Genomic DNA, 25,995 nt, shown 5'->3' with positions numbered 1-25,995 from the left:
GTCATGATCTCAGGGTCCTGAGATCGAGCCCTGAGCCGCGAGTTGGGGTCTGCGCTCAGCTGAGAGTCTCCTTGAGATTCTCCCTCTCTCTCTGCATGGTCTCTCTCGATCACACAAGTAAATAAATTAAATTTAAAAAAAAAAGAGGAGAAAGGAAGGGCTGAGAGATTTATTCCCTCCCTGCTTACATCAGCACCTGGTTCCTCTCTCTAAACCCCCAAGTTGGGAGCCCTCACCACTCCCTGCCCTGCCCCAGTCCCTGGGGTGTCCACTGGCCTTGTAGGTTCCCATAGCCTTGGCCACACCTCTGTAATTAGTCCCTTCATTAAGTTCTCCTCAATTTTACCCCCTTGAGGGGAGCCATCTGCTTTCTGCCGCGACTCTAGCTGTCCAAACCAAATGACAACCGTCCTACCCCTGCCATTGTGTTCATAATAAGTTGTCATTTTTTTATATAACTATTTTTTAAGATTGCATTTATTTATTTGGCAGAGGAAGGAGAAGTGTTTTTGCTGAGCAGGAAGCCTGACACGGAACTCAATCTTAGGACCCTGAGATCATGCCCTGAGCCCAAGGTAGACGCTTAACCAACCGCACCACCCAGGCGTCCCGTGAGTTGTCATTTATATGTCTTCTCTGCTGTGGTAGTCACTAGTCAGAGGCAAAACACATTTCCTTAGAATAAGGTTTCAACATATTCTTCTCTTTCATACACTGAGACTTTAACAGAGCTGAGGAATAACTAACTATGCTTTTATCCATTGTGGGTTAAGGGGAAAGGCTATAGCGACACTTAGCATGTCAATGATGTTTGGCTACTGGTCTGAGAAAAGTTAGGAAGCCATGAGTAGTGGTGGAAATGTGCCTGCTGGTGGGAGTTACACACTGGGGCAGCCATCTTGGAAGCCATCAGAGTCAAATGAAATTAGGGCAAACCCTCATGACAGAGCAGTTATTTCCCTGTGCTTAAGTCCTATAAACTTTTCCATGCTGGTTTATAGGGAGGATGGAGGAGGATGTCCAATGCAATGTTATTTGGGGGGTAGGGGGTAGGGGCAGGTTGGGGGTTCGAGAAATCCTTGTTGTCTATCACTGGGAAAATTGGATACGGTGAGTTCATACTATAGCCTCCATGTAGCAGTTACAAGCAGTAAAGTTGATGCACACACCGCACACATGGCTGAGCCTTTCCTTTTTTTGAGATTTTTATTTTATTTTACTTGAGAGAGAGAGAGGGCACAAGTGGGGAGTGGCAGAGGGAGAAGGAAGAGAGAATCCCAAGCATACTCCATGCTCAATGGGGAGCCTGTCCCAGGGTTTGATCCCAGGACCCTGAGATCATGACCCAAACTGAAATCAAGAGTCAGACTCTTAACCAACTGAGCCCCCCAGGTGCCCCCACATGGCTGAGTCTTAAGGCATAGTGCTGAATGGGGAAACAATGCAAAAACTGCAATCTTAGGGCATCTGGCTGGCTCAGTGGGTAGAGCATGGGACTCTTGATCTCAGCGTTGGGAGTTCAAGCCCCATGCTGGGCATAGAGCTTACTTAAAAACAAAAACCTGCGATCTAGAATATGCTAAAACCTTCACCAGTTAGCAATGTTTGCATGCACAAATTCATGTACATAGAACTCTCGGATTTTTAACCTTGAAATTGCAGTTCAGTTAGGGAAAAGAAAGTCTTTTCAATAAATGAAATGGAGTTGACTGGATTTGCATGTGGCAAAAATAAGAACCTTGACTGATACTCCACACTGTACACAGTAATAAATACAGTAAATATCAGCTGGTTTATAAGTCTAAATGTGAAAGGATCAAATAAGACCTTTAGAAGAAAACATCAAAAAATATCACCAGGGGTGCCTGGGTGGCTCAGTGGGTTTAGCCTCTGTCTTCAGCTCAGGTCATGGTCTCAGGGTCCTGGGATCGAGCCCCACATCGGGCTCTCTGCTCAGCGGGGAGCCTGCTTCCTGCCCCCTGTCTGCCTGCTTCTCTGCCTACTTGTGATCTCTGTCAAATAAATAAATAAAATCTTAAAAGAAAAAAAAAGGTTTCCTTAAAAAAAAAATCTCTATGACCTTGAAGTAAGCAAAGATTTCTTCAAACACTAAGTGTTAGCCACACAGGAAATAATTATTAATGATTTGATTAGACTATATTTAAATTAAGAAATACTGTACATTGGGGAGCCTGGGTGGCTCAGTCAGTTAAGCCTCTGCCTTCCGTGTTAGGTCATGATCTCGGAGTCCTAGGATCAAAGCCCACATTATCGGGCTCCCTGCTCAGCAGGGAATCTGGTTCCTCCTCTCCTGCCCCTCCCCCTTCTCGTGCTCTCCCTCTCTCAAATAAATAAATAAAATCTTAAAAAAAAAAAAAAAGAAACACTGGTCATCAAGAGGCAACCTTAAAAGAATAAAAAGACAAGCCACACAGTGGGAGAAAATATTCACAACACATCTATCTGACAAAGGACTTGTACCCAGGATATAAAAGAATTCCCATAAAACAATGAGAAAAAGGTAGGAAAATTAAAATACAAATAGGCAAACGACTTGACCAGGCACTTCACAGGAAGCTATCCAAATAGTCAGTAAATGTATGAAGAGCGGGGTGCCTGGGTGGCTCAGTGGGTTAAGCCTCTGCCAGGGTCCTGGGATCTAGCCCTGTATCAGGCTCTCTGCTCAGCAAGGAGCCTGCTTCCTCCTCTCTCTCTGCCTGCCTCTCTGTCTACTTGTGATCTCTGTCTGTCAAATAAATATATAAAATCTTTAAAAACAAAACAAAACATATGAAAAGCCAGTCAACTTCACTAGTTGTTATTAGTGACCAGGAAAATGTAAATTAAAACCACGATGGAATGCACACCCATCAGAATGGCTAAAATAAAAAAGACTGACCATCCCAAGGCTTGGAGGTACAGTAAGTGAATCCCTCATACACAGCTGGTGGGAATACAAAATGACACAAACTGGCAGTTTCCACTCAAGTTTGATATACACCTACCCTATGACCCAACACTTTCCCTCCTGGGTGGAAATGAAGGCTTACGCCCACCAAAAAGCTACTGTAGTAGAACATTTAAAGAAGCAACAGTTTGTAATAGTTTGAAATACCGGGAATTACGGGTTTGCAATAGTTTAGCTTGGGATAACCCTAAAAGAGGAGTAACCCCAATCCTCATCAACCTGTAAATGGATAAACTATGGCACAGTCACACTGTAGAATACTATACAGCAATGAAAAGGGAGACCCAACAAGGACAGAGAGACACGGTTGAATCTTATCAGCGCAGTGGTGAGTGAATGAAGCCAGACACAAAGGGGTACATGCTTTAGGATTCTATTCATATGAAGTTCAAACACCAGCCTAACCAGGGTGTGCTCTTAGAAGTTAGCATAGTGTTTACTCTTATGATGTAGTGAGAGAGGCAGCCCAAGGAGGGCTTCCCTGGGGCAGTCATATTCTGTTTCCTTATCTGGGGATTGGTTACCAGAGGGTGCTCACCTGTGTAAATGCTGGACACTCACGATTTATCTGCCTTTTTGTGTGCATGTCATACTTCAATGAACAGTTAAAATATACGTATACATGCACACTAATTAGCAATGCACATTTTGCAAAATCATCGGCATGCAAAGATAATCATTTGCATTAAAACTATCAGAATGGGGGCGCCTGGGTGGCTCAGTGGGTTAAGTCTCTGCCTTCAGCTCAGGTCATGATCTCAGGGTCCTGGGATCGAGTCTCGCATCAGGCTCTCTGCTCAGCGGGGAGCCCGCTTCCTCCTCTCTCTCTCTCTGCCTGCCTCTCTGCCTACTTGTGATCTCTTTCTGTCAAATAAATAAATAAAATCTTAAAAAAAAAAAGCTATCAGAATGGGGGGGGGCCTGGATGTTTCAGTCGATTAAGTGACTGACTCTTAATTTCAGCTCAGGTCTTCATCTCAGGGTGGTGGGATCGAACCCCACAGTGGTCTCTGTGTTGAGTGTGGAGCCGGCCTGGGGTTCTTTCTCCCTCTCTCTCTGCCCCTCCTCCAACCCCGCTAGATCACATGCATGCATGTTCTCTCTCTAAAAAAAAAAATAAAAATAAGCAGATAGACTGTTCTTCAAACAAACAAACAAATGATTAGAATGGTTGCCCATAGGGGAGAAGGCATTGGTGTGAGATGTGGGAATAGGGGCACCTGGATGGCTCAGTTGGTAGAACACAAGAGTTTTCATCTTGGGATTTTGAGTTCAAGCCCCACGTTGGGCATAGAGGTTCCTTTTTTAAAAATGTTAAAAAGCAAAGAGAGTAAATGAACAGATGAAGAGGAGGAGAGGATCCTCCCATAGACTGATAAGGACAACAAGCCACAAACTGGGGAACATCATTAAGGGAACTCTCTTGAGCATGGGGTCCAGACAATTTTCTCAAACGTGTTCCTACAAAAGCATGTTACTCAGGACTCTGCTCAAAGGTTTGGACTTATAGTTTGAATAAAGAAAAAGCATGAGAGAAAAACTATAAGGAAACGGATGCAAAAGAAAATGCACCCTAACGATCTATGTCACAATGTAAGGATTTTGAGCAGCAACATCATTTAAACAGCATAAACAGCATCCTGAAGTTACTTTAAGCTGAATCTTTTTTTAAAAGATTTTATTGATTGGGGCACCTGGGTGGCTCAGTGGGTTAAAGCCTCTGCCTTTGGCTCAGGTCATGATCTCAGGGTCCTGGGATCAAGCCCTGCATCAGGCTCTCTGCTCAGCAGGGAGCCTGCTCCCCACACCCCCACCTGCCTCTCTGCCTATGTGATCTCTGTCTGTCAAATAAATCAATAAAATCTTTTTAAAAAAAAGATTTTATTGATTTATTTGAGAAAGAGTGAGCATGGGCTGGGTGAAGAGACAGAGGGAGAGAGAAAAGCAGACTCCCTGTCGAGCAGGGAGTCCGACAAAGGGCTCAATCCCAGGACCCTGGGATCATGAACTGAGCTGAAGGCAGACGCTTAACAACTGAGCCACCCAGGCGCCCCAAGCTGACTGTTAACTGATTTTGCACTTTGGTTCTGGAGTCCAGTATAACGTGTTTTAGTTTTAGAGAACTGTAGGCATGAGAGACAGAAACAGAGTTGTGGGTTTGTTGCATTTAGGAAAATTATAGATATAATAATTTAAGTAGACACAGGGAGTGTATGAGAATTTTTTTTTTTCTTACAGGGAACCAATTATTTCCCTGGACTGGATGTTTATCTGTCTGTAGTATTTGGCACTGATGTTCTTCTCAGATGCGAAGAGTCCTTGATCCCCACATTACCACATTCCACCTCTGCTTAAACTCTTACCATAGCTCTCCAGTCCCCTCACACCCTGCATGGTGGCTTATAGGGTCCTCAGGCTCTGACTCCCACTGCCTCCTTTCTCACTGTCATTTCCTCATTACTTCGATCTAGCCACTCCCAAGTTTTGAAGGTCTTACATATGCTGTTCCCTCTGCCTGGAATACTCTTCTACTCTCCACCCCAGAGTTCACTATTATTCATCCTTTTGGGGCTCATCTTCGGTACCTCCTCCTCCAGGAAGCCCTCTGGCTTCCTCCAGGGCAGTCCCCTGGACTGAAGCAGGGGCGTCATCTGTGCTTTCCCTTCCCAGACCATCCAGGCCCTGACCACTCAGGGTCATCACTCTCTGGCTGGATCTAACTCTCTCAGTGGCCTGGGAGCCCTAGGGGCTGGCTCAGTCACCATCATGTCCCTCATATTGTCCAACACAGGTCAGGCACAGAGCAGGCACTGAATAAATATTTTGTGGATGAGATCATAGTTTTTAAGGCTCAAAGAGTCTGATACTATGTGTTTTTTTTTAGATTTTTATTTATTTTATTTGACAGACAGAGATCACAAGTAGGCAGAGGCAGGCAGAGAGGGAGGAAGGGAAGCAGGCTCCCTGCTGAGCAGAAAGCCCGATGCGATAGGGGGCTTGATCCCAGGACCCCGGGATCATGACCTGAGCCAAAGGCAGAGGCATTAACCCACTGAGCCACGCAGATGCCCTGTCTGATACTATGATTTTAAGTTTCTGAAAATACATTTTATACCATTCTAGTTTCTCAATCACAGGAAGCTGGCAATCTGTTAATTAATATTAGTTCAGACTTTGTGGCACATACAGATTTTTTTTTTCAATTGGGAAATTCTGGATAAACATCACAGCTAGCAATCTGGGGCCCACGTTTCCCCATGGCTGGTGCTGGTGTTCAGGGCACTGCTTTCCAGCTGACCGTGATCCCCAGTCTACTCTTTCATTCCTGTCACCTGTTGCCCAGATGCCCTCGAGTTGGACATCACTGTTCAAAATCTTAAAATTATGAAGTTCCAAGAATCTTAGTAGCAAAGATCCCATGATTGTCAAATGTTGAGTTACTAAAATTCTTGAGATTCTCAGGGAACTGATTCCAACCTTAGGGTTTTAAGATTTCATGATTACTACAATCTATAGTTTCTGTTTCTAACATTCTGCATTCCCAAGATAACAAAGGTCCCAAGGGTCTAATATTTTAAAGGCTTAAGGCTAATGATTATGGAGTTACATGGCCCTGAGGGTTCTTGGGGTCTTTGCTCATAGTTTTGATTTGCTTTTCATATTTATTTATTTTAAAGATTTTATTTATTTATTTGTCAGAGAGAGAGCACACAGGTTGGGGTAGTGGCAGGCAGAGAGAAACAGACTCCTCGCTGAGCAAGGAGCCCAACACCACAGGGCTCCATCCCAGTTCCCTGGGATCATGACCTGAGCCGAAGGCAGATGCTTAACCTCATTTCTAAAGGCCTCAAGTTGGAAGAATCCCTGAGCATGACATTCCAAGGTCCAAAAATCTAGTATTTCAACATCTTGAGATTCTAAGGAAGTATGCTTATAAAATCCCACATTTCTGAACTCTACTTTTCTAAGGCAGCCCTGCCCTAGCCAGTATCCACCAGCCACATGTGGCTATTTAAATTTAAATTAATTAAAACGAAATACAGTTAAAAATTCGGTCCCTCAAGAAGCACTGGCCACACTTCAAGTGCTTACAGCCACAAGTACTAGTGGTTAGTGGTTCATATATTGGACATCACAGATAGAGAACGTTTTCCTGTCACCGAGAAACGTTCCATTCATTGGATGCTGCTGGTCTAGAGATTCACATGCAAAGGGTCTGTGACTCTTTCCCATCCTCCAGGCCACCAAGGTGACTGAGGAGGTACCCAGACACCAGCCCAACAGCCTCTTCCCCTCCCCTCCCTTCTCCCTCTCACCCAGCCCTCCTCCAGGTACCTGCCAAGGCCTTGATCCGGGAGCACTCAAAGAGCGATGCGGCCGCTGTGGAGGCTGCTGGTTGCTCCCGCTCCCAGCCGCGATCAGGACTCTCCCAGCGGGCTGCAGGGTTATTGTTGTTGGGGGCCGGGAGGCCCTCCATGTTGTCCACTTCCCCTGGAACCTGCGCCATCGGGGAAGGTGACGCCTGGGGAGGAGCAGAGGCTCATTAGGCTAGAAACAGAGCCTGAGCTCAGAGGTCCTGCTTCTAATAGTTTCCCTGTCTTTCAAGTAGACAGACTACTACTGACAGTCACTTTCACCCAGGCCACTTCTCAGGGCGGTGGCAAAGCACCCAGCTTAGCACTCGGCGCAGGGTAGGGGCTCACCAAACTGTCCCTGTATTATTGTTAAAACGATGACACTGTTATCAGTAGAACTCTCCAATGCAGTAAGAACAAGAATTAACATTTATCGAGCATTTGTGCTGTCCCCAGGACTTTATATGCATTATCTTATTTAATTCCCACAAGTTTAATTCCCTAAAGATAGGCTAGTCTTTGGCCTATTTTAGAGAGGAGGTCGCAAAGCTAGTGGGGGGCCAGAGTTCAAATGCAGGTACTGTGATCAAATGATTGCATTAAACAGCCCTAATTTTTCATCCTTATAACCTTGTCCTTTGCCATATAATTCCTGACCGTTCTTCTACGGTAGGGATGGGGAAATCAGAGGAGTGTCCCCTGACAACCTTGACTCTGGGTTTGGCCCCATGACTAGCTTTGATCAACAGGATTAGGGGGAAATGCCAGCGAATTCTGAGCCTAAAACTCAGGAGACCACATGTTTTTGCTTGTGCTTGATTGTGAGGGTGAGGAAAACGTTGTTGGCATAGTCCTGGTCTAAGGGCCCAGTCACTAAAGCCAAGGCCAGCTATAGCCACCAACACCGCTCCCAACACCACATCCCACACATAAGCATAAGGCCAGCTGAGCCAGCCTAAGTCACTGACCTCAGACTTGATGGTTAAATAAATGCTCAGTGTTTTAAGACACTGAGTTTGGGGGTGGTTCCTTAGGCAGCATTATTGTGGCAACAGCAAGCTGACATATTGTCGGATCCAGAGCTAGGCTCTAGAACACTGCCAGATTGCAAATATGAAATTTAAGGGGGTGGGAGACATCAGATACATCTCCTCCTCCCTCCAGGCTCCCTGATTCCAAGACTAAGAAAGGAGGGAATGGTGGGGAGATCACTGTCCTTCTCAAAAACTCAGACATTTGACAACTCAGATTGTAGGAAAGCAGGGCCCAGGTCTTGGTCAGAGTAGTGGAGGTTGTCCCTTTTGGTGGACACTGCAAAATTCCCTGTTATTCTTCTCTCCTTCCGTGGAAAGCTGTAAGTCGGCGCATGGCTGCTACTTACCACCTGTGCGACCTTGGCCAGTCACTTCCTCTCTCTAGGCCTCAGTTTGTTCATCTGTAAAACGGTAATGGTAACAGTGCCCATTTCCTAGGGATGTTTGTAGATGAAATGAGTTAATAATGCAGGGAACATGGTATCTGGTTCATGCAAGCCCTTGATACATGGTCCTTGCTATTATTATTCCTCTGGTCACATATCTTGGCAAACCAAAGTACCTGTGTTGGAGTCAGACAGACATGAGTTCAAGCCCTGCTTTATTTCCGCTTTAACTTGGTCTCTCTGCCTCAGTTTCTCTCCCTGTTAAAACAGCTGTTTCCTCGGTGGAGGATACTTGGGGATGGGGAGGTACTTAACACTTGGTGAGCTGTCAGCTCCAGGAAGAGCCCTAGCCATTACCCAATTGAATGGAGAAGGAAGGGAGAAAAGGGAGATGGGGGAGGTGGAGAGAGGTGTCCTGCGGCCCCAGCAAAGGCTCGAGGCTGGGGGTGGGAAAAAAATCGATGCTTTAACCATTCCAAGGCCGTGTCTCTCTCTCCCTGCAGTCTAGTCACTGCTCGCAAGGAGGGGGCCTGGGAAGGACAAGGCCCAGGTGGAAGACCCACGCATGGCGCGGAGACTGGATGGGCTGAGGGGTGGGGGTGCATTCTGCCCTGGACCCGTCCCCTCCTCCAGCCGGGGGGACCCTAGGGGCTCAGGCCATGCCCACAGCGCGCGGGGGAGGGATGCTGGGCAGGTGGGGAGATGCTGCAGGGAGGGGCTATCACCCCACGCCGCTCACCTGGGCCCGCAGCCGCCGGTGCCGCTGTCTCCGCTGCTCGCAGAGCCCGACCACCCTCCCTGTCGGCGTCCGTGGCCCGGCCCGGCCCGGCTCCGCTCGGCCCCGCCGGCCCCGCCGCTCGACCAGATCCGCATGCGCCGCCGCCGCCGCTGCCGCGCCTCCCCCGCTCGCGCGGCCGCAGCGCTCGGCGCGCCCCCGGGACCCCCTCCCGCCCGCGGTCCCCCGCCGCCTCGGCCGCCTGCAGCGCTGGCCCACGCGCGGTCACACACCGAGTCACAGCACTCGCGGGGCCAGAGGTAGCGTCACCCACAGCCACGCACCCTCACGGGGTCACACACTCCCACACTGGCACACACACACACACAGGGTCACATACAGCGTCGCAAACATGACCCACAGCCACACACTCACACAGTATCACCCCCTACGGTGTCACACAGAGTCAAACATTCAAACTCAGACGCAGTCACACGCTCACATGGGGTCCCACACTGGCACAGTGCCCGACAGCCTCACACATAGTGACACACTCGAATAGTGCCGCCACCACCCACGCTGTGTCACACACAAGCATGCAAATGTCATACACTGTCGCACACTGCCATGGGGTCACAAGCAGTCACAAGCAGGCCACACACAGCTTCGCAATCACACAGTGTCACACACATTTTTACACACTCAAACTTGTCACATCAGTCACACACGTGTCACACATCCTGTAACTGTCACACACTCATACGTCATGCAGTCACAAGAAGTCACAAATAGCATCACAAGAACGGTTAATACCCACAGTCACACACTCAAATAGCGTCACGGTCATACATCCCAACATGATACGTGGGGTGTCATACACTGTCACTGTCTAACAGTCACACACTCCCATAAAACACATCTCACACATGTTCCACACCAAATCCCCCAGCTTCATGGATGCATACAGCATCACAGACAGACACAGTGTCATCCGTAGTGGCACCACAAGGTCACAAAAGAACATCATGAAGGCTTGCCACACGTGGTGTCACATGCGGTCTCATAATGTAACATAGTGCTACACACAGAGGTTAGCACATGGTGTCACCCACGAACTTGCTCTCCCTTGGGGTTACTCACAGTCCCAGAGTCACACACGGGCACATATACACACAGTTACAGGGTCACACCCTCCCTCCCTCACTTTCTTCCCTGCAGCTTCCAGAAAGCCTTTGGGCACAGTGCGAACCCCAGGTCAGCGTCAGGCCCTAGGAGAGGGGGAGTGAGCTAGGCGAGGCAGGTGGGCGGAGCCCGAGTTTCGCCCCGCCTCCGGCTGGAGCGCAGAGGCAGGGCACCAGGCCCACCCACGCTCCTCCCAGTTGGCCAGATACAGCCACGCCTCCCAGCCTAAGTGACAGGCGGAGAGAACGGTGCCGGGCGGCAGGCAGAGGCGTGCAGCCTACTACGTCCCGCCCGCCGCGTTCTTCCTGGCTAGAGGCGTGGCCTGTTTGGCCCAGAGGAAGCTGAGGCGTGGCCTTCTGTCCCTGCCCCGCCCCCTCTCTCCCGCCTGAGAAGGACTGAGAGGGCGGCCAGGCAGCCAGTAGATTCCCGGTTCCCGCGCGTCGTGCAACTCCGTGGCCTCGCACCCCCACGACTCCGCAGAATGGCCGTCAAGAAGATTGCCATCTTCGGCGCCACGGGCAGGACCGGGCTCACCACGCTGGCGCAGGCGGTGCAAGCAGGCATGAGCTGGGGTGGGCGGGGGATGTCAACGGGGTGCACGTGCAGCGCATTAGGAAGGGGCCTCCTGAGGCTGGTTGGGCCATCAGTGCTTTGGTTTGTGACCTAGGGGCAAAGCAGGTGGCGACGGGGACAGAAGTGGGGGATGCTGTGAGATCCAATTTTATGTGAGTCCAAGGACTAGGAATTGGCCCTGGGAGGCAAGGGGGGACTCCAGTGACAGGTTTAAATACAATGCTCTTAGGAAACGTTGTTATTGTAGTTTTGGTGGTTGTTAGCACACCCAGCGAAGGCTTCCTCAGCCAGCAGCGGGTTGCCTCTCAGCGCCTACCGATCTTCCCCAGTGTTAAATCCTCACCGCCCTCAGAACCAGTATCACTTCACTTGACAGAGGAGAAAACTGAGGCGCAGAGAGTGGCTTGCCCAATATCAGACCGCTGGAAAGTGGTGGTGCTGGGATTTGAACCCAGCCTGTCCTCTTAACTGCCAACAAAAGTCCACGGGCTCCTGGCCGGGGCACCAAGGCTGGAAGTGGGGGGGCCGGTTGCTGGGAGCACCTAATGAAAAGAGCATAGCAGAGACATAGGTGAAGACTTGGGCTCTGGTCGTGGAAAAGTGGGTGAGAGCTAGAAATTCACAGTTGTCTCAAGGAAGGGGATAAGCACCCGGCAGCCTCCCTGCCTCCACCATCCAGACTTCACCAACCCCCAGTGGGGCCTGGGACTTCCAGATATAGGGCCCCACCCTTGCTGGTCTCAGTGACTCTGAAGATATTAGCTATCTGGGTGCCCCCAAAGGGGTGGAGGCTGCTAGGATCCCACTCTGATGTCTCATAGCCCAGCCCACCCTCTGCACACTCTGCCTGAGAGTTCCTTGTCAGGCCCACTGCTCACCCCTTCTCCAAAAAGACCTAGTGAGGATCTTGATTTGTGGGGAGGGTGGAAAGAAATTTGTGGATAAGCATTTCTGGGGGAGGAAGTAAGAGGGAGAAGTTTAGAGGTGCTGAGTCACCAGGAGGATCTGGATTCCCATGTGACTCCCTTACCCTTAATCCTGAATCCCATGAACTGCGTTTGTCCGCCCTGCTGGGCACCATTGGGACTGCACCCCCAGGTAATTGAGAGCTGAGGCCTGCCTTCTCACTGTGGCTCTGACAAGTCTCTTCAGAGCCACAGTGAACCCCTGAGCCTCACTGTCCCCATCAGAAGAGCTTGACTGGATTGGGACTTTATTTACCTCAGTGATTCTATGAGGCTCATTCTAGCCTGCCGGCATACCAATCCCAGCTCTAACACTTACCGTCTACATAGTCAAATGCCTTATCATCTGGGTGCCTGGATAGCTGGAAAGTGGGAATAAAACTAGTAGTGCTTGCTCCTGGGCGCTTGCAATGATTAAATGAGATAATATATGCAAAATGTGCAGAACCATGTTCAGTATATAGTTGGTGCTCAGTAAGCCTTCTGTAGGCTAAGTGAACTCATAGTCATGTGAACCTGGCTTAGTTGCCTAAAATTGCCTCAATTTCTCCATCTTCAAAATGGGCAGATAATACCTTTTAGGGTTGTTGCAATCTGGTGCTTTTCAAACTGTGGGTGACCGCGAGTTCTGAAATATACTTAGTTGGTCACAAAGGTGTCAGAGTGTATCGCATGTTGAATATTGGTGTTATGAACCTTCTTTCAGTTACCTATGCATGGATTTGTATATACTGGGTTAGGCTTTGATATTCATTTTGTACTGAGGATTGAGATCAAAGAAGCCTAAAAGGGGCATGATCTCTGTAACGTACTCTCAGATTGTTAGGAAAAAAAATGTGTGTTTATGTATAAATGTATTTATATATATATGTATACAATTATATATGTTATGTATTATACACACACACACAGAAAGATAAAGCAAAAGCAAGCATGAGAATTGAGGTCTTGCAACTTTCCGAGGTGTCTAAATTTATTTCAAAATAAAAAATTAAGAGAAAAATATCAAGTAAGGGATTTGTAAAAAAAAAAAAAAAAAGAAGAAGAAGAAGGAAGAAGTTTGGAAGTACCATCCAAATGCTCTGTTTTCTAAAGGGTAAAAATCTGTAAATTCTAAAACACTGCTGTTTGGTATAGTGGCCACTGATCACATGAGGCTATTGAAATTTTCATTTAAATGTGGGTTGTTTTAAAAAAATTTTTTGGAAAAAAAAATACCATTCGTCCATAGAAAGAGCTTAGCACAGCACTTGGCCGGTAAGAGGTTCTCCATAAATGTCACTAATCAGCAAAAATAGAACACTAATGGGCACCCTTGTACTGAGCCTGTGTCCAAGTTCTCACTCTCCAGGAGGACATTTTTCTCCCCCAGAATACCCGGAATTTACTAGGGTCCGTTTTAACCATTGGTAGTTAACCAATGCCTACATTGGCTCCCCCATGTGTATGAGTACAGCACAGGTTTTGTGTCATTCCCTTAAGAAAGGTGGTCACACGGGATGGGGATACTGGGATTTATCGTTTTCACGCTAGAGGGGAGACTGGGGGAGACTGGGGTCCAATCAGGGAAGGTGTTTCCTGTGATTCCTCAGCTAGTAAGTGGCAGAGTTGGAACCTAGGTCCATAGGAGCAGTAAAGCCTGCACTTTTGTGTTTACCAAACCCCAGGGAGATGGTGGCAAATATGACGATGTCCCCAGAACTGCAGGGCCATTGATTTACTCCAGGGCAGTGTAAGTGACAGAGGACCATGGCAGAGGACACCCAAGTAGCCGGTGGCCCCGGGGAAAGAAGAAGGGTGCTCAAGGCAGAGGGGGCAGCACGTGCAAAGGCCAGGAGGCAGGAAACAACATGATGGATTTGGGGAACTGAAAGAGGTGCAGTGGGTGAAGAGGGCAGTGGGTCCAGCACAGGCTGGAGAGGAGAGGCCAGACCCCGAGGGACTGGAAGGCTGTCATGAGGAGCATAGACTTTATCTCAGGGCACTGTGGGGAAGGGCATCATGGGAGGGATACGAGCAGGAGGGGACTTCAGTGTAACTGTGGAAAGCTCTGCCTGGCTGCCATGTGGAATACGGATGGGAGGGGGTGAGACAGGGGCCAGGAACCCAGGGAGGCCTAGACCAGGACAGGAAATAACATTCTTTTTTTTTTTTTAAGGGTTTATTTATTTTTTTGACAGAGAGAAAGAGCGCACAAGCAGGGCAAGCAGCAGAGAGAGAGAGAGAATCAGGCTCCCTGCTGATCAGGAACTCTGACACAGGACTAGATCCCAGGACACTGAGATCATGACCCGAGCTGAAGGCGGACTCTTAACTGACTGAGCCACCCAGGCCCCCAGGAAATAACATTCTGAGATGATTAAAAATTGCGGGAACAGCTAGCAGATCACTCATTCCTGTGCCAGGCACTCCCCTAAACTTTTCATTTGTCTTAGCTTCATACTTTTTTTTTTTTTGAACATTTTATTTATTTGAGGGGCGCCTAGATGGCTCATTGGGTTAAGCCTCTGCCTTCAGCTCAGGTCATGATCCCAGGGTCCTGGGATCGTGCCCCGCATAGGGCTCTCCTGCTCAGCGGGGAGCCTGCTTCCCCCGCCCTCTGCCTGCCTCTCTGCCTACTTGTGATCTCTGTCTGTCAAATAAATAAATAAAATATTTTTTAAAAAAGACTTTATTTATTTGAGAGAGAAAGAGAATGAGAGAGAGAGGGAAAGAGAGAGAGAGAGCATGAGACGGGGGAGGGTCAGAGGGAGAAGCAGACTCCCTACCCAGCAGGGAGCCCAGTGCGGGACTCGATCCCTGGACTCCTAGGACCATGACCTGAGCTGAAGACGGCAGCTGCTTACCAACTGAGCCACCCCAGGTGCCCAAGTTTCATACTTTTATAACAGCTTTGTTTGTTCAGATTTCCTTCACATCCCATATAATTCACCCACTTGAAGTATACAACTTAGTGCTTTCTGGCCTAATCACAGAGTTGTGCAGACATCATCCCAATTAATTTAGAACATTTTCATCACCCCCAAAAGAAATACCTAGGAGTCACCACCACCCCCCATTTTTCTTCTCAACCTCTCCCCCAGCTGTGGGCAACTACTCATCTACTTTCTGTTTGTATGGATTTGCCTGTTCTGGACATTCTGAATAAATGGAATCCTACACAGGGATGCCTGGGTGGCTCAGCTGGTTAAGCGGCTGCCTTCGGCTTGGGTCATGATCCCAGCATCCTGGGATCGAGTCCCACATCAGGCTCCTTGCTCAGCAGGGAGCTTGCTTCTCCCTCTGCCTGCCGCTCTCCCTGCCTGTGCTCTCTCTCTCTCTGACAAATAAATAAAAATAAAATCTTTAAATGGAATCCTACACTATCTGGTTCTTTGTGCCTGGCTTTTTTCACTTAGCAAAAAACATTTTTTCAAGGTGTATCTATGTTGTAGCATGTGTCAGTATGTCCTTTCTTTCCATCATTGGATACTGTTATGTACATTGTATGGATAGACCACATTTTATTTATCCATGTGGTTGAGGGACATTTCCACTTCGGGCTATTGTGAATAATGCCTCTGTGGACTTTGACCTACTAATTTTTTTTTTAAATATATATGTACATATTTTTTTAAAGATTTTATTTATTTATTTGACAGATAGAGAGATCACAAATAGGCAGAGAGGCAGGCAGAGAGAGAGGGAGAAGCAGGCTCCCTGCCGAGCAGAGAACCCAACGCGGGGCTCGATCCCAGGACCCTGAGATCATGACCCGAGCCCAAGGCAGAGGGTTAACCCACTGAGCCACCCAGGCGCCCCTGACCTACTAATTTTTATGTGAACGTATGTCTTCAGTTCCCTTGTGCATATACTTGGAGTGGAAAGGGTGAGTCATCTGGTAACTTCATGTATTTTTGTTGTTGTTGTTTTTGTTTTTGAAGATTTTATTTATGTATTTGACACAGAGAGAGAGATATCACAAGTAAGCAGAAAGGCAGGTGGCGGGAAGGGGGGGAGGAGGGCGGCAGGAAGCAGGCTCCCTGCTGAGCAGAGAGCCCAATGCGGGGCTCCATCCCAGGACCCTGAGATCATGACCTGAGCAGAAGGCAGAGGCTTTAACCCACTGAGCCACCCAGTCACCCCAGATAACTCCATTTTTATTCTTTAGAGGAACTACCAGACTTTTCCAAAGCAGCTGCATCATCAGCACACCCAAAAGTAGTGTATGAGGGTTTCAATTTCTCATGTGTGCACCAATTTTAATGTCTGTCTTTTTTTATTACCCATTCTAGTGGGTGTGGAGTTGTATCTCAGTGGTTTTGATTTGCATTTGCATTGCATGATGTTGAGTGTCTTTCCACATATTTATTGGCCATTTGTGTATCTTCCTTGGAGAAGTCTCTATTTGGATATTTTGCCCAATTTTTAATTGGGTTGTTTATCTTTTTATTTCTGAGGTGTAGAAGTTCTTTATATATCTTAAATACAAGTTCCTTATCAGATGTATGACTTGCAAAAGTTTCCTCCCATTCTATGGATTATCTTTTCATTTTCTTGACGGTGTCCTTGAAGCACACAAGTTTTTAATTTTGATGATGTCAGTGTGTCTGTGTTTTCTTCTGTGGCTTGTGTTTTTCATGTCATAGCTAGGAAACTATTGCCTGATCCAAAGTCACAAAGATTTACAGCTGTTTTTTTTTTTTTTTTTTTTTTCCTAAGATTTTTTTTTATGGTTTTAGCTCTTACATTTAGGTCTGTGGTCATTTTGAGTTAATTTTCATATATGGTGTGAGGTAGGGATCTGACTTCATTCTTTTTATAGATGGATATCCAGTTGCCCCAGCATCATTTGTTGAAAAGATTGGGGCGCCTGGGTGGTTCAATGGGTTAAAGCCTCTGCGGCTCAGGTCATGATCCCAGGGTCCTGGGATCAAGCCCTGCATCAGGCTCTCTGCTCAGCAGGGAGCCTGCTTCCCCCTCTCTCTCTCCCTGCCTCTCTGCCTACTTGTGACCTTTCTCTCTCTGTGTCAAGTAAATAAATAAAATATTTAAAAAAAGAAAAGAAAAGACAAGACTATTCTTTCCCCCGTTGAATTGTCCCAGCACACTTGCCAAAAATCACCTGACCACGTTAAGCCTTTCGATACATTATTGAAATCTACATTAACCCGGTAAGGTAGAGACTATTATTAGTGTGCCTTTATAAATGAAGGCCCTAAGGCCAAGAGAGGCTAAGTGACTTGCCCCTTGTCATACAGCTAGCTAGTGGTGGGGCCGCAGTTCAAACCCAGTGTTACTTTGAGCGTTAAATGAATTAATGTATGTGAAAAGTTGTATAAATATTATCCTTATTATCAACATCTTTGCCCCAGAGTGTTCAAATCTCCCATCATTTTATTTATTTATTTATTTATTTATTTATTTATTTATTTTAAACATGTTGGGTTTTTTCCTTTTTTTATTATTTTTTAAGACTTTATTTATTTATTTGACAGAGAGAGAGAAAGCACAAGTAGGCAGAGCGGCAGTAGAGGGTGAGGGAGAAGCAGGCTCCTCACTGAGCAGAGAGCCCCATGGAGGGCTCGATCCCAGGACTTTGGGATCATGACCAGAGCTGAAGGCAGATGCTTAACCAACTGAGCCACCCAGGGATCCCTTTGTTGCATTTCTGTTTCAAACATGCACAAGACATCCTCTTCCCAGTGTCCAGTAATGTTTAGCACATGGTGGACCTCTCAGTCATAGTAGTAATACCTGTTTTCTTGCATGCCACTTCTCTATAAACTCTCACTAGGGTTACAGGCAGGTCTGCGAGGAGGTCAAAGGCCTTTGTCAAATAGGTTACAGGGTTGGGCAGCGAGGTCTGCTGTGAGGTGTGAGCATCGGCACTGGGGCTTGGGGTCCCTGTCCTTGTCCCAGCTGTCCGGCATGGTGGCAGCAGCGTGGGGGGGGGGCTCTGCTATCCCACATGTGATCCTTTCCCGTCATTGTTTTTGAGAAATACATGAGGACAGAAGTGGAACAATGTTGTTTTTCCCTTTCTCGTTTTCCAAATAATTAAGTACTTCACGTGTTTCAGTTCTTTGTGGTCCATATTGGTTTGGATAAATCATATTATCCCTGATTTTTCCTGTGAGCTGTCTCAGTCAGCTCAGGCGCCTGTAACAAAATACCATTGACTGGTGACTTCAATGATAAACATTTATTTCTCATAGTTCTGGCGACTGAGAAGTCCAAGATAAGGTATCAATAGATCTGGCTTCTGGTGAGGACCCTCTTCCAGGATTCCAGACAGCTGACTTCTTGCTGTGCCTCACCTGGTGAACAGAGAGTGCTGGTCTCTCTTCCACTTTCTTTTTATTTATTTCTTTCCTTATTTTTCTTTCTTTCTTTTTTTTTTTTTTCTTTAAGATTTTATTTTGGGGCACCTGGGTGGCTCACTCGGCTAAGCGTCTGCCTTCAGCTCAGGTCATGATATCAGGTCCTGGGATCGAGTCCCACATGGGGCTCCTTGCTCAGTGGGGAGCCTGCTTCTCCCTCTGCCTGCTGTTCCTCCTGCTTGTGCACTCTCTGACTCTTGTCAAATAAATAAAATCTTTAAAATATATATAAAATGGATGTATATGTGTGGGGACATAGAGTTACTCAACCAAGATGGTATGTCCATTTTAATGACCACTTAGACTGAGCCCAGACCTTCAGAAGTAAGCCTGGAGGACTAATCGCATCACTGGGCAACCTTTGGGCAACTCATGTTTTCCTCTATACCTCAGTTTCCTCCAGGACCAAGGATAGGTGGCATAGACCACTGGGATGCTAGGCTTTAACCCTGTAGTTGCTGGAGAGTGGAGCAGTCTGGGAGTGCTGCGGGAGGCCCTTGGAGGCAGGTTGTTTACAAACTGGCATGAAGGTATTGCCACCTCACAGGGGGCCTGGGGGGTGATTTGGGGGTTTGTGGCACCCTCTAGGACCCAGCTCCTAGAGCCTGGGGGTGCCAGTCCACAAGCCTACTGACGTGCCTTTCTGTCCTTCTTTGCCCACAGGTTATGAGGTGACAGTGCTGGTGCGGGACGCCTCCAGGCTGCCCCCAGAGGGGCCCCAGCCGGCTCACGTGGTAGTGGGTGATGTTCTCCATGCGGCCGATGTAGACAAGACTGTTGCTGGGCAGGATGCCGTCATCGTGCTGCTGGGCACCCGCAATGACCTCAGTACTGGGCCCCCCCTCTGCCCACGGCCCACCCCTGGGCCTCGGCCCCCAGCACCACCCCCGCCCCCGGCCCCACCCCTGCCACCCCTGCCACCACCGCCGCCTGCTAGTGACAGCCACTCTCTGTCCCCTCTAAGGTCCTACCACAGTTATGTCCGAGGGCGCCCGGAACATTGTGGCGGCCATGAAGGCCCATGGCGTGGACAAGGTCGTGGCGTGCACCTCGGGTGGGTGGTGGGGTCATAGGGATGGGACTGAAGGGTTGGGTGGGGGTAGGTCCTGGACAGGCAGCCAAGGGGCTTCTGCAAGGTGGCATTGGAGCCATCCCAAGTTACTCTGCATTTGTTGAGCACTAACTGTGTGCATGAACCTTGCTGGGTGATGCTAGGGACACAGTGGTGACCAATACATCCCTGGGCTCTGTACTCCTGGGTCTCGTAGGTGGAAAGGAAGTGGTGAACAGCCCCATTGCCGCACAGTGGTAGGCCCCAGAAGTTGGGGCCAAGGTGGAGCAACACAGGCAGAGGGAAAAGGGCCAGAACAGGAGAAACCCTGAGGTGGCCCCTGACCCAGCCCGGGAGGAGGGCAGGGAGAGCCTCCTGCAGGAAAGGACAGAGCCTGGCTTACGCGGACCAGGTCTGTCCTCTCACAGAGTTCCCCCATTTATGAGGAGAGGGACATTAAACAAATGCTTGCCTCAAATCGTCCAAAGGACAGGGTGTAACAGGGACAGCTAAAGCGAACAGCATTTACTGAGCACTGACCATGTGCTAGGCACCATCTGAGGCCTTAGGGACGAATGCCACTTAATCCTCACCAAATTCTGAGTATCTACACTCACAGAGGCACATGCTAGGTGCTCAGTTAACAGAAGCAGTTCTTATGCCCTGTTGCATGGAAGGCGGAGGAAGCCCAGGGAGGCCCACCAGCTGTGCTGCGTTCATACAGATCATGGCTGGCTGTGTCTCCACGGTCTCCATGCCTTGCCCCTGTGTTTCATCCTCCCCAGGAAGGGAAGCGACCTGGGGTGGGGGGCAGAGGGATCAGTAGGTGCAAAGGCTCTGAGGTGGGAGCATGGCGGGGGCAGAGTATGTGAAAGGGAGTGTCGGGTGGGCAGACCAGGGAGGAAGCAGATAGGTAACTGGACAGGAGCAGGTGGGGAGAGATGTGATCAGCCCTTGGGTGGCCGTCAGGAAGCCAGGAGGCTGGGCCAAATGCAAGGCCGTGGAGAGCCCCTGTAGGGTTTTGTTCTGGCCTAAGGCTGGCAGGCTGTGTGGCCTGGGCAGTCTGTGTTCAAGCTTTGGCTCACCATGCCCTGTGTTCCCTCCACCCCAGCCTTCCTTCTGTGGGACCCAACCAAGGTGCCCCCACGACTGCAGGACGTGACTGATGACCATATCCGGATGCACAAGGTGCTGCAGGAATCGGGCCTGAAGTACGTGGCCGTGATGCCACCACACATAGGTGAGTGGGTCTGGGACCTGGTGGCAGGGTCACCACCAGCTCGCCCCCTCCTTTCTGCAGGGGAGGTCCGCCAGGGCTTCCCCAGCCGGTCTAAAATTGCAGGCCTTCCCCTTTCACTTTCTCTTCTCTGTCTTGCTTGCTTTTGTCTCCTTTCTGACACCTTTTTGCCTCGCTCTGTTGAACCAACCACCCCAAGTTCAGAAATGTAAAACAACGCTTATTTATTATTATTATTATTATTTGAAGTGAGTTACTGGGGTTAACCCATCTTCAAGGGAAGGGGACTTCCCTTTCACCACACAGAGCATATCATTCCTTTCTTTTTTTTTTTTTAAGATTTTATTTATTTATTTATTTGACAGAGAGAGCTCACACACAAGTAGGCAGAGCGGCAGGCAGAGAGAGAGGAGCAGACTCCCCGCTGAGCAGGGATGCGGGGCTCCATCCCAGGACCCTGGGATCATGACCTGAGCTGAAGGCAGACACTTAACCTACTGAGCCACCCAGGCGCCCCATATCATTCCTTTACTTACCTTATTTAGTGTGTGCCTCTATCACTAGGATGTTAACTCTTTGAAGGCAGGGATTTTGTCTAATTTCAATCACAGCTGTATTCCCACTGCCCAGAACAGGGCTCAGCATATAGTAGACACTCAGTAAATATTTGTCTGATGAATTAATCCAGAGGAACCATACTTCCCAGTGGCATTGTGGAGAGGATCAAAAACTATACCTACTATACCTACCTACATCCTCTTTTCCTCTCCCAGGTCTGGAATCCTCCTTGAGACACACACAGAGTCAGACTCGGGGAGACATTCATTCAATTACTCATTCATTTCACAAATGTCTCTTGAATACAGAGTGTGTGCCCTTGTGACACAGTCACAACATGAGCAGGGGGCAACAGAGAGAGGGAGAAGCAGACTCCCTGCTGAGCAGGGCACCTGACACAGGGCTCGATCCCAGGACCTCTAGATCATGACCTGAGCTGAAGGCAGGTACTTAACCTGCTTAGCCACCCAGGCGCCCCTGCTTTGAGCAGTTCTACTTTGCCCTCTGCCTCCTGGGACCCCTGACAGGAGGAGGCCTGCACACATTCTAGAGGGTCAAATAAAGTTCAGTGTTTAGGTTCAGTTCAGGGCCCTCCTGGGACCAGAATCCTAAGCTTTGACTCAGTGGCAGTGGTGAGGCTGCAGGGTGAAGCTGGGTCAAAATCCCAGTCCTGGCACCAGGTGGACCTCGGGCCCATGGCCTCTGGCCTTGGTTTTGTCGTCTCTGTATTACAGAGTACGTATTACAGAGTGTCTGTGCATATCTTGATCTCCCGGGTTTGAAGTGAAACCCAAAGATATCATGCCTCAAAAGTATTGAACACATAGTACCATTCTAAAAAAAGGGAGGGGGGGTAAATATATCTATTTAAATATATGTATGTTAAAAATGGGGGTATATATGTATAAATTATACATATTTTAAACTTTTTTTCTGAAAAAAAAAAACCCAAGAATTTTTTTTTTTTAAGAAATTTTTAAAAATTAGGGGCACCTGGGTGGCTTAGTGGGTTAAGCCTCTGCCTTCAGCTCAGGTCATGATCTCAGGGTCCTGGGATCAAGTCCCACATCGGGCTCTTTGCTCGGCAGGAAACCTGCTTCCCTCTCTCTCTCTCTCTGCCTGCCTCTCCGTCTACTTGTGATCTCTCTCTGTCAAATAAATAAAATCTTTAAAAAAAAATTTTTTTTTTTAAAGAAATTTTTAAAAATTAAAAAAAAATTTTTTTTCTGGCTGAACCATTTGAGAGTACGGTCCAGACCTTGTCACACTCCACTCCTAGGACATCAGTAGGCATCTCCCAAGAAGAAAAGTCTTCGGGAATGACCCTCTGTACCTATAGTGCACCAAGGGAATGGATCTTAACTCTTACCACGTCATTTAGTGTCCATGCCATAGTCGATAATCAGATTTTTGCGGGCGCCTAGCTGGCTCAGTGGGTTAAGCCTCGCCTTCAGCTCAGGTCATGACCTCAGGGTCCTGGGATCGAGCCCCACATCGGGTTCTCTGCTCATCAGGGAGCCTGCTTCCCCCTCTCTCTGCCTGCCTCTCTGCCTACTGGTGATCTCTCTCTCTCTCTGTGTCAGATAAATAAATAAAATCTTTTAAAAAAAGTGTTCAGATTTCTCCAACCGTCAAGAATTATTGGAATGCCTGATGGCTCAGTTGGAAGAGCTGCAATTCTTGATCTTGGGGTTGTGGGTTCAAGCCCCACATTGGGGCAGAGATTACTTATTTGGGTGCAGAGATTACTTAAAAGTAAAATCCTTAAAAAATGTAAAATATATATATACTTCAGTGTTCCGTCCCTACAAAATCAGGATCCAACCAAGGATCATGGGTTGTGTGCTATGTCACCTTGAATCTGGAACAATCCTCCATCTCTTTTTTGAAATATGTCTCATAAAATTAACCAAGCCGGGTATCTTTCTAAATATCCCATGTTCTGGATTTCTCTGCTTGTTTTCTCTCAGGCTCAGATTAAACACTGTTGGCAGGAATGCCGCTTGAGAGAGGGTGTATGTTTTTTCGTGCACATGGTTCCAGGTTGCCCCTGCACCGGTAGGCTGAGTTCAGTTCCTCAGTTAAGTTGGTCACTGTCAGAGTTTTTTAACTATCATAGTGGAGCCAACAGATGCCCCCTAAAGGCCAGGTTATGCCTCCAGATGTAAGGACCCAGAGCAAATCTAGCCTTTGCCACTGGGAAGTTACCCTTTGCAAGCCTGGGGTTGACTTTCTCTCCTGCGGATTCAGTTTGCTCATGGGTAGCATTGAGTTATTAACCGTTCCTAGCCTAGTCCCTGCTTTTTTTCTCTCCTTGTAACATATTGTCTATTTTACTCTCTTATTTGTTGCCTTTTCCCAGGGAACCTCTGCATGCAAAGGGCAGGGGTTCTTGTATGTTTCTTCCCTTGCTGGTTGCTCAGCACCTGATTCCTAATAGGCCATCAATAAGGATTTGTCTAATGAATGAAGTAAGGGGTATAGACTGGCGTCCTCCATGTTTGTAAGGGTTTCATACATCATTGACTTTTACACCTTCTGGGCTGGGGATGCTGTAAGCACTCAGGAGTGATCATGTGCTGTGGAGAGGGGAAAAGACATGGGCTTCACCCATCCCGTGTCCTTACCTTGCAGGAGACCAGCCGCTGACAGGGGCCTACACGGTGACCCTGGACGGACGAGGGCCCTCCAGGGTCATCTCCAAACACGACTTGGGCCACTTCATGCTGAGCTGCCTCACCACCGATAAGTACGACGGGCACAACACCTACCCCTCCCACCAGTATGACTAGGGCTGTGACCCTGTCTGGGAGGACAGCATTCTGGGAAATGGAGAACAGAGGAAAGGAGTAAATAAACCTTGAGCCAAGAGCTTCAAATTATTCTACAAGAACCAACTCTTGTGACTCTTCCTCTGTCTGGCTTTGTGTGGGTGATTCGGGGTCTCTATCTGCCTCGGGGAAGGTTTTCATTCATGTATTTGTCTGGCTCCGTGCTAGAGACCAGGTGAGGAGTGTGAAGACCCAGGGGTGACCTGAGCTTCACAGATCTCACAGTCCAGGGAGGAAGACACCCTGGCCTGTGAATGACAACCCAGAGAGGCCACAGCTCTGAAGAAGGAAGCCCAGATGGCTGAGAGAACTATCTGACCAAGCTTGGGGAGCAAAGAAGTTAATAATACTCCTCCGCTCAGAGGGGAGAAGTGGTCGGCCCCAAGAGGCTGTTACATGGAAGCTAAACCAGGCAGAATCATTATAAAAAGGTTGAGCTTTATTCTGAGGTTCTGTGTAAGGAGTGGAGCAGGAGAGAGGTGGGGAGTGGGCACAGTCAGATTTGTGTTTTATAAAGCTGCCCTTGGCTGCTAGGTCAAGGGATACCAAGACAGAGGCCTTGAGCCAGACAAGAGAGTGGGCGTGAGCGGAGTGGACAGTCCATGACGGGGGTGGGGGGGTAGAGATGGAGGAAGAAGCAAAGAGCTAGAACCTGGAGACAGGGTTACAGTGGGGCCACTCTAACATGAAGGGGAGTGCAGGGGGGGCTGGAAAAGGGGCAGGTTTGGGAGGGGGAAGAATGACCCCTTCCTAATCATGTCCCTCTTTGATATCTACTGTCCCCTGCCCTTGTTCCCCAGAGGCACCTTTCCCACCTCTGAGTGAGCCACTCCTCCCTCCCTATCTCCAGCCTCCCCCAACCCTACCTACCCACCCAACACCTTTTCCTTTCCCCTCCAAAAAAAAAAAAAAAAAAAAAAAAAATCAATTCCATTCCTATATTGTTTCTGCAAGCAGCAGGATGACTGGTTGACAAATTCCAACCAATGAGAACTGGTCTGAAGAAATGATCGACAAATTCCAACCGAATTCCAACCGATGAGAACTGGACTCTCTTCAGAGACTTAAAGCTCCCCCGTCCTCTTGGTGAAACTTGTGGGGGTGGGGTACGACTGGTTCAGGCTTTGGGGCAGTAGCCCTGTTTTGCTGTTTTTTGTTTTGTTTTGTTTTATGCCCTCTTGCTCTTTCTGTCATATTGGGCATTTACAAAACTTCACTCAGTGCCTTCCTTGTGTCCAGCCATGTGCTAGGTAACGCTATGGACCAAGTCCCGGTTGGTACCTGCCCTCCGGGGGGGGGCCCGCAGTCCCAACCGCGAGTGCACACAGGGCCAGGAATGGGAGGCATGGGCAGAGGGGTCAGGGCCAGGACAGGGGAAGCCCAGGACACTAAGGCAGCCCATAGTGGTACTTCACCCATTCTGGAGCGTCAAGGAAGAACGGAGGGTGCATTTTCAGGATGGGGAAACAAGTTTAAAGATCCAGAGGCCGTCTACCGTCATTTTTGAGTATTGCTATGGTACATAAAAGACTGGGGATTAGGCAGGAAGAAAACAAAAATCTCAGCGTTTATGGCGGCGGCAGGCACGTAAAGTCATTTTGTGAAAACTGAAATTCAATCACTGTGGCCGGATCCTGGGGAGCCAGGAGGAGTGTGCATCAGGCCAGACGGTAAAGGGCTTTGTGGCAAAAGGGGAGGAGCTGGGACTTTGTCCCCGGGGCAGTAGCGAGCAAGGAATGAGTTCCCAGCAGTGGAGGTGGCATCCTGCCTGAGAGGAA

The 25,995-nt window shown here is 48.4% G+C and overlaps 2 protein-coding genes across 7 annotated transcripts in view; one reads left to right on the top strand and one right to left on the bottom strand.

Annotated features, from left to right (window-relative positions):
* The window catches only part of SPTBN4 (spectrin beta, non-erythrocytic 4), a 70,567-nt gene extending 60,961 nt beyond the window's left edge, over positions 1-9,606 (bottom strand). The window contains exons 1-3 of one of the 5 annotated variants that reach the window (XM_047710550.1): positions 9,483-9,606; positions 8,705-8,791; positions 7,304-7,490 (exon numbers count right to left, since the gene is read on the bottom strand). In XM_047710550.1, coding sequence (XP_047566506.1) covers positions 7,304-7,475 — 172 coding nt within the window. In that variant the 5' untranslated portion in view covers positions 7,476-7,490; positions 8,705-8,791; positions 9,483-9,606. Of the gene's footprint in view, positions 1-7,303; positions 7,491-8,704; positions 9,167-9,482 lie in introns of those variants that run through there. The other 4 variants (XM_047710551.1, XM_047710552.1, XM_047710554.1 and 1 more) reach the window with 4 other exon arrangements.
* A 1,399-nt stretch (positions 9,607-11,005) lies between these two features.
* BLVRB (biliverdin reductase B) lies at positions 11,006-24,279 on the top strand. Of its 2 annotated transcripts, none has more exons than XM_047710557.1 (5): positions 11,006-11,221; positions 19,204-19,368; positions 19,505-19,594; positions 20,703-20,831; positions 24,021-24,279. In XM_047710557.1, the coding sequence occupies exons 1-5, from the start codon at positions 11,122-11,124 to the stop codon at positions 24,176-24,178; spliced, it is 642 nt and encodes a 213-aa protein (XP_047566513.1). In that variant the 5' UTR covers positions 11,006-11,121; the 3' UTR covers positions 24,179-24,279. The 2 variants fall into 2 exon arrangements, with proteins under 2 accessions (XP_047566513.1, XP_047566514.1); XM_047710558.1 differs by having other exon boundaries at positions 11,013-11,200.
* Positions 24,280-25,995: the final 1,716 nt, after the last annotated feature.

Source organism: Lutra lutra, chromosome 17, assembly GCF_902655055.1.
Source record: "Lutra lutra chromosome 17, mLutLut1.2, whole genome shotgun sequence".
Lineage (NCBI taxonomy): Eukaryota > Metazoa > Chordata > Mammalia > Carnivora > Mustelidae > Lutra > Lutra lutra.
This window is presented reverse-complemented; position numbering and strand designations above follow the sequence as displayed.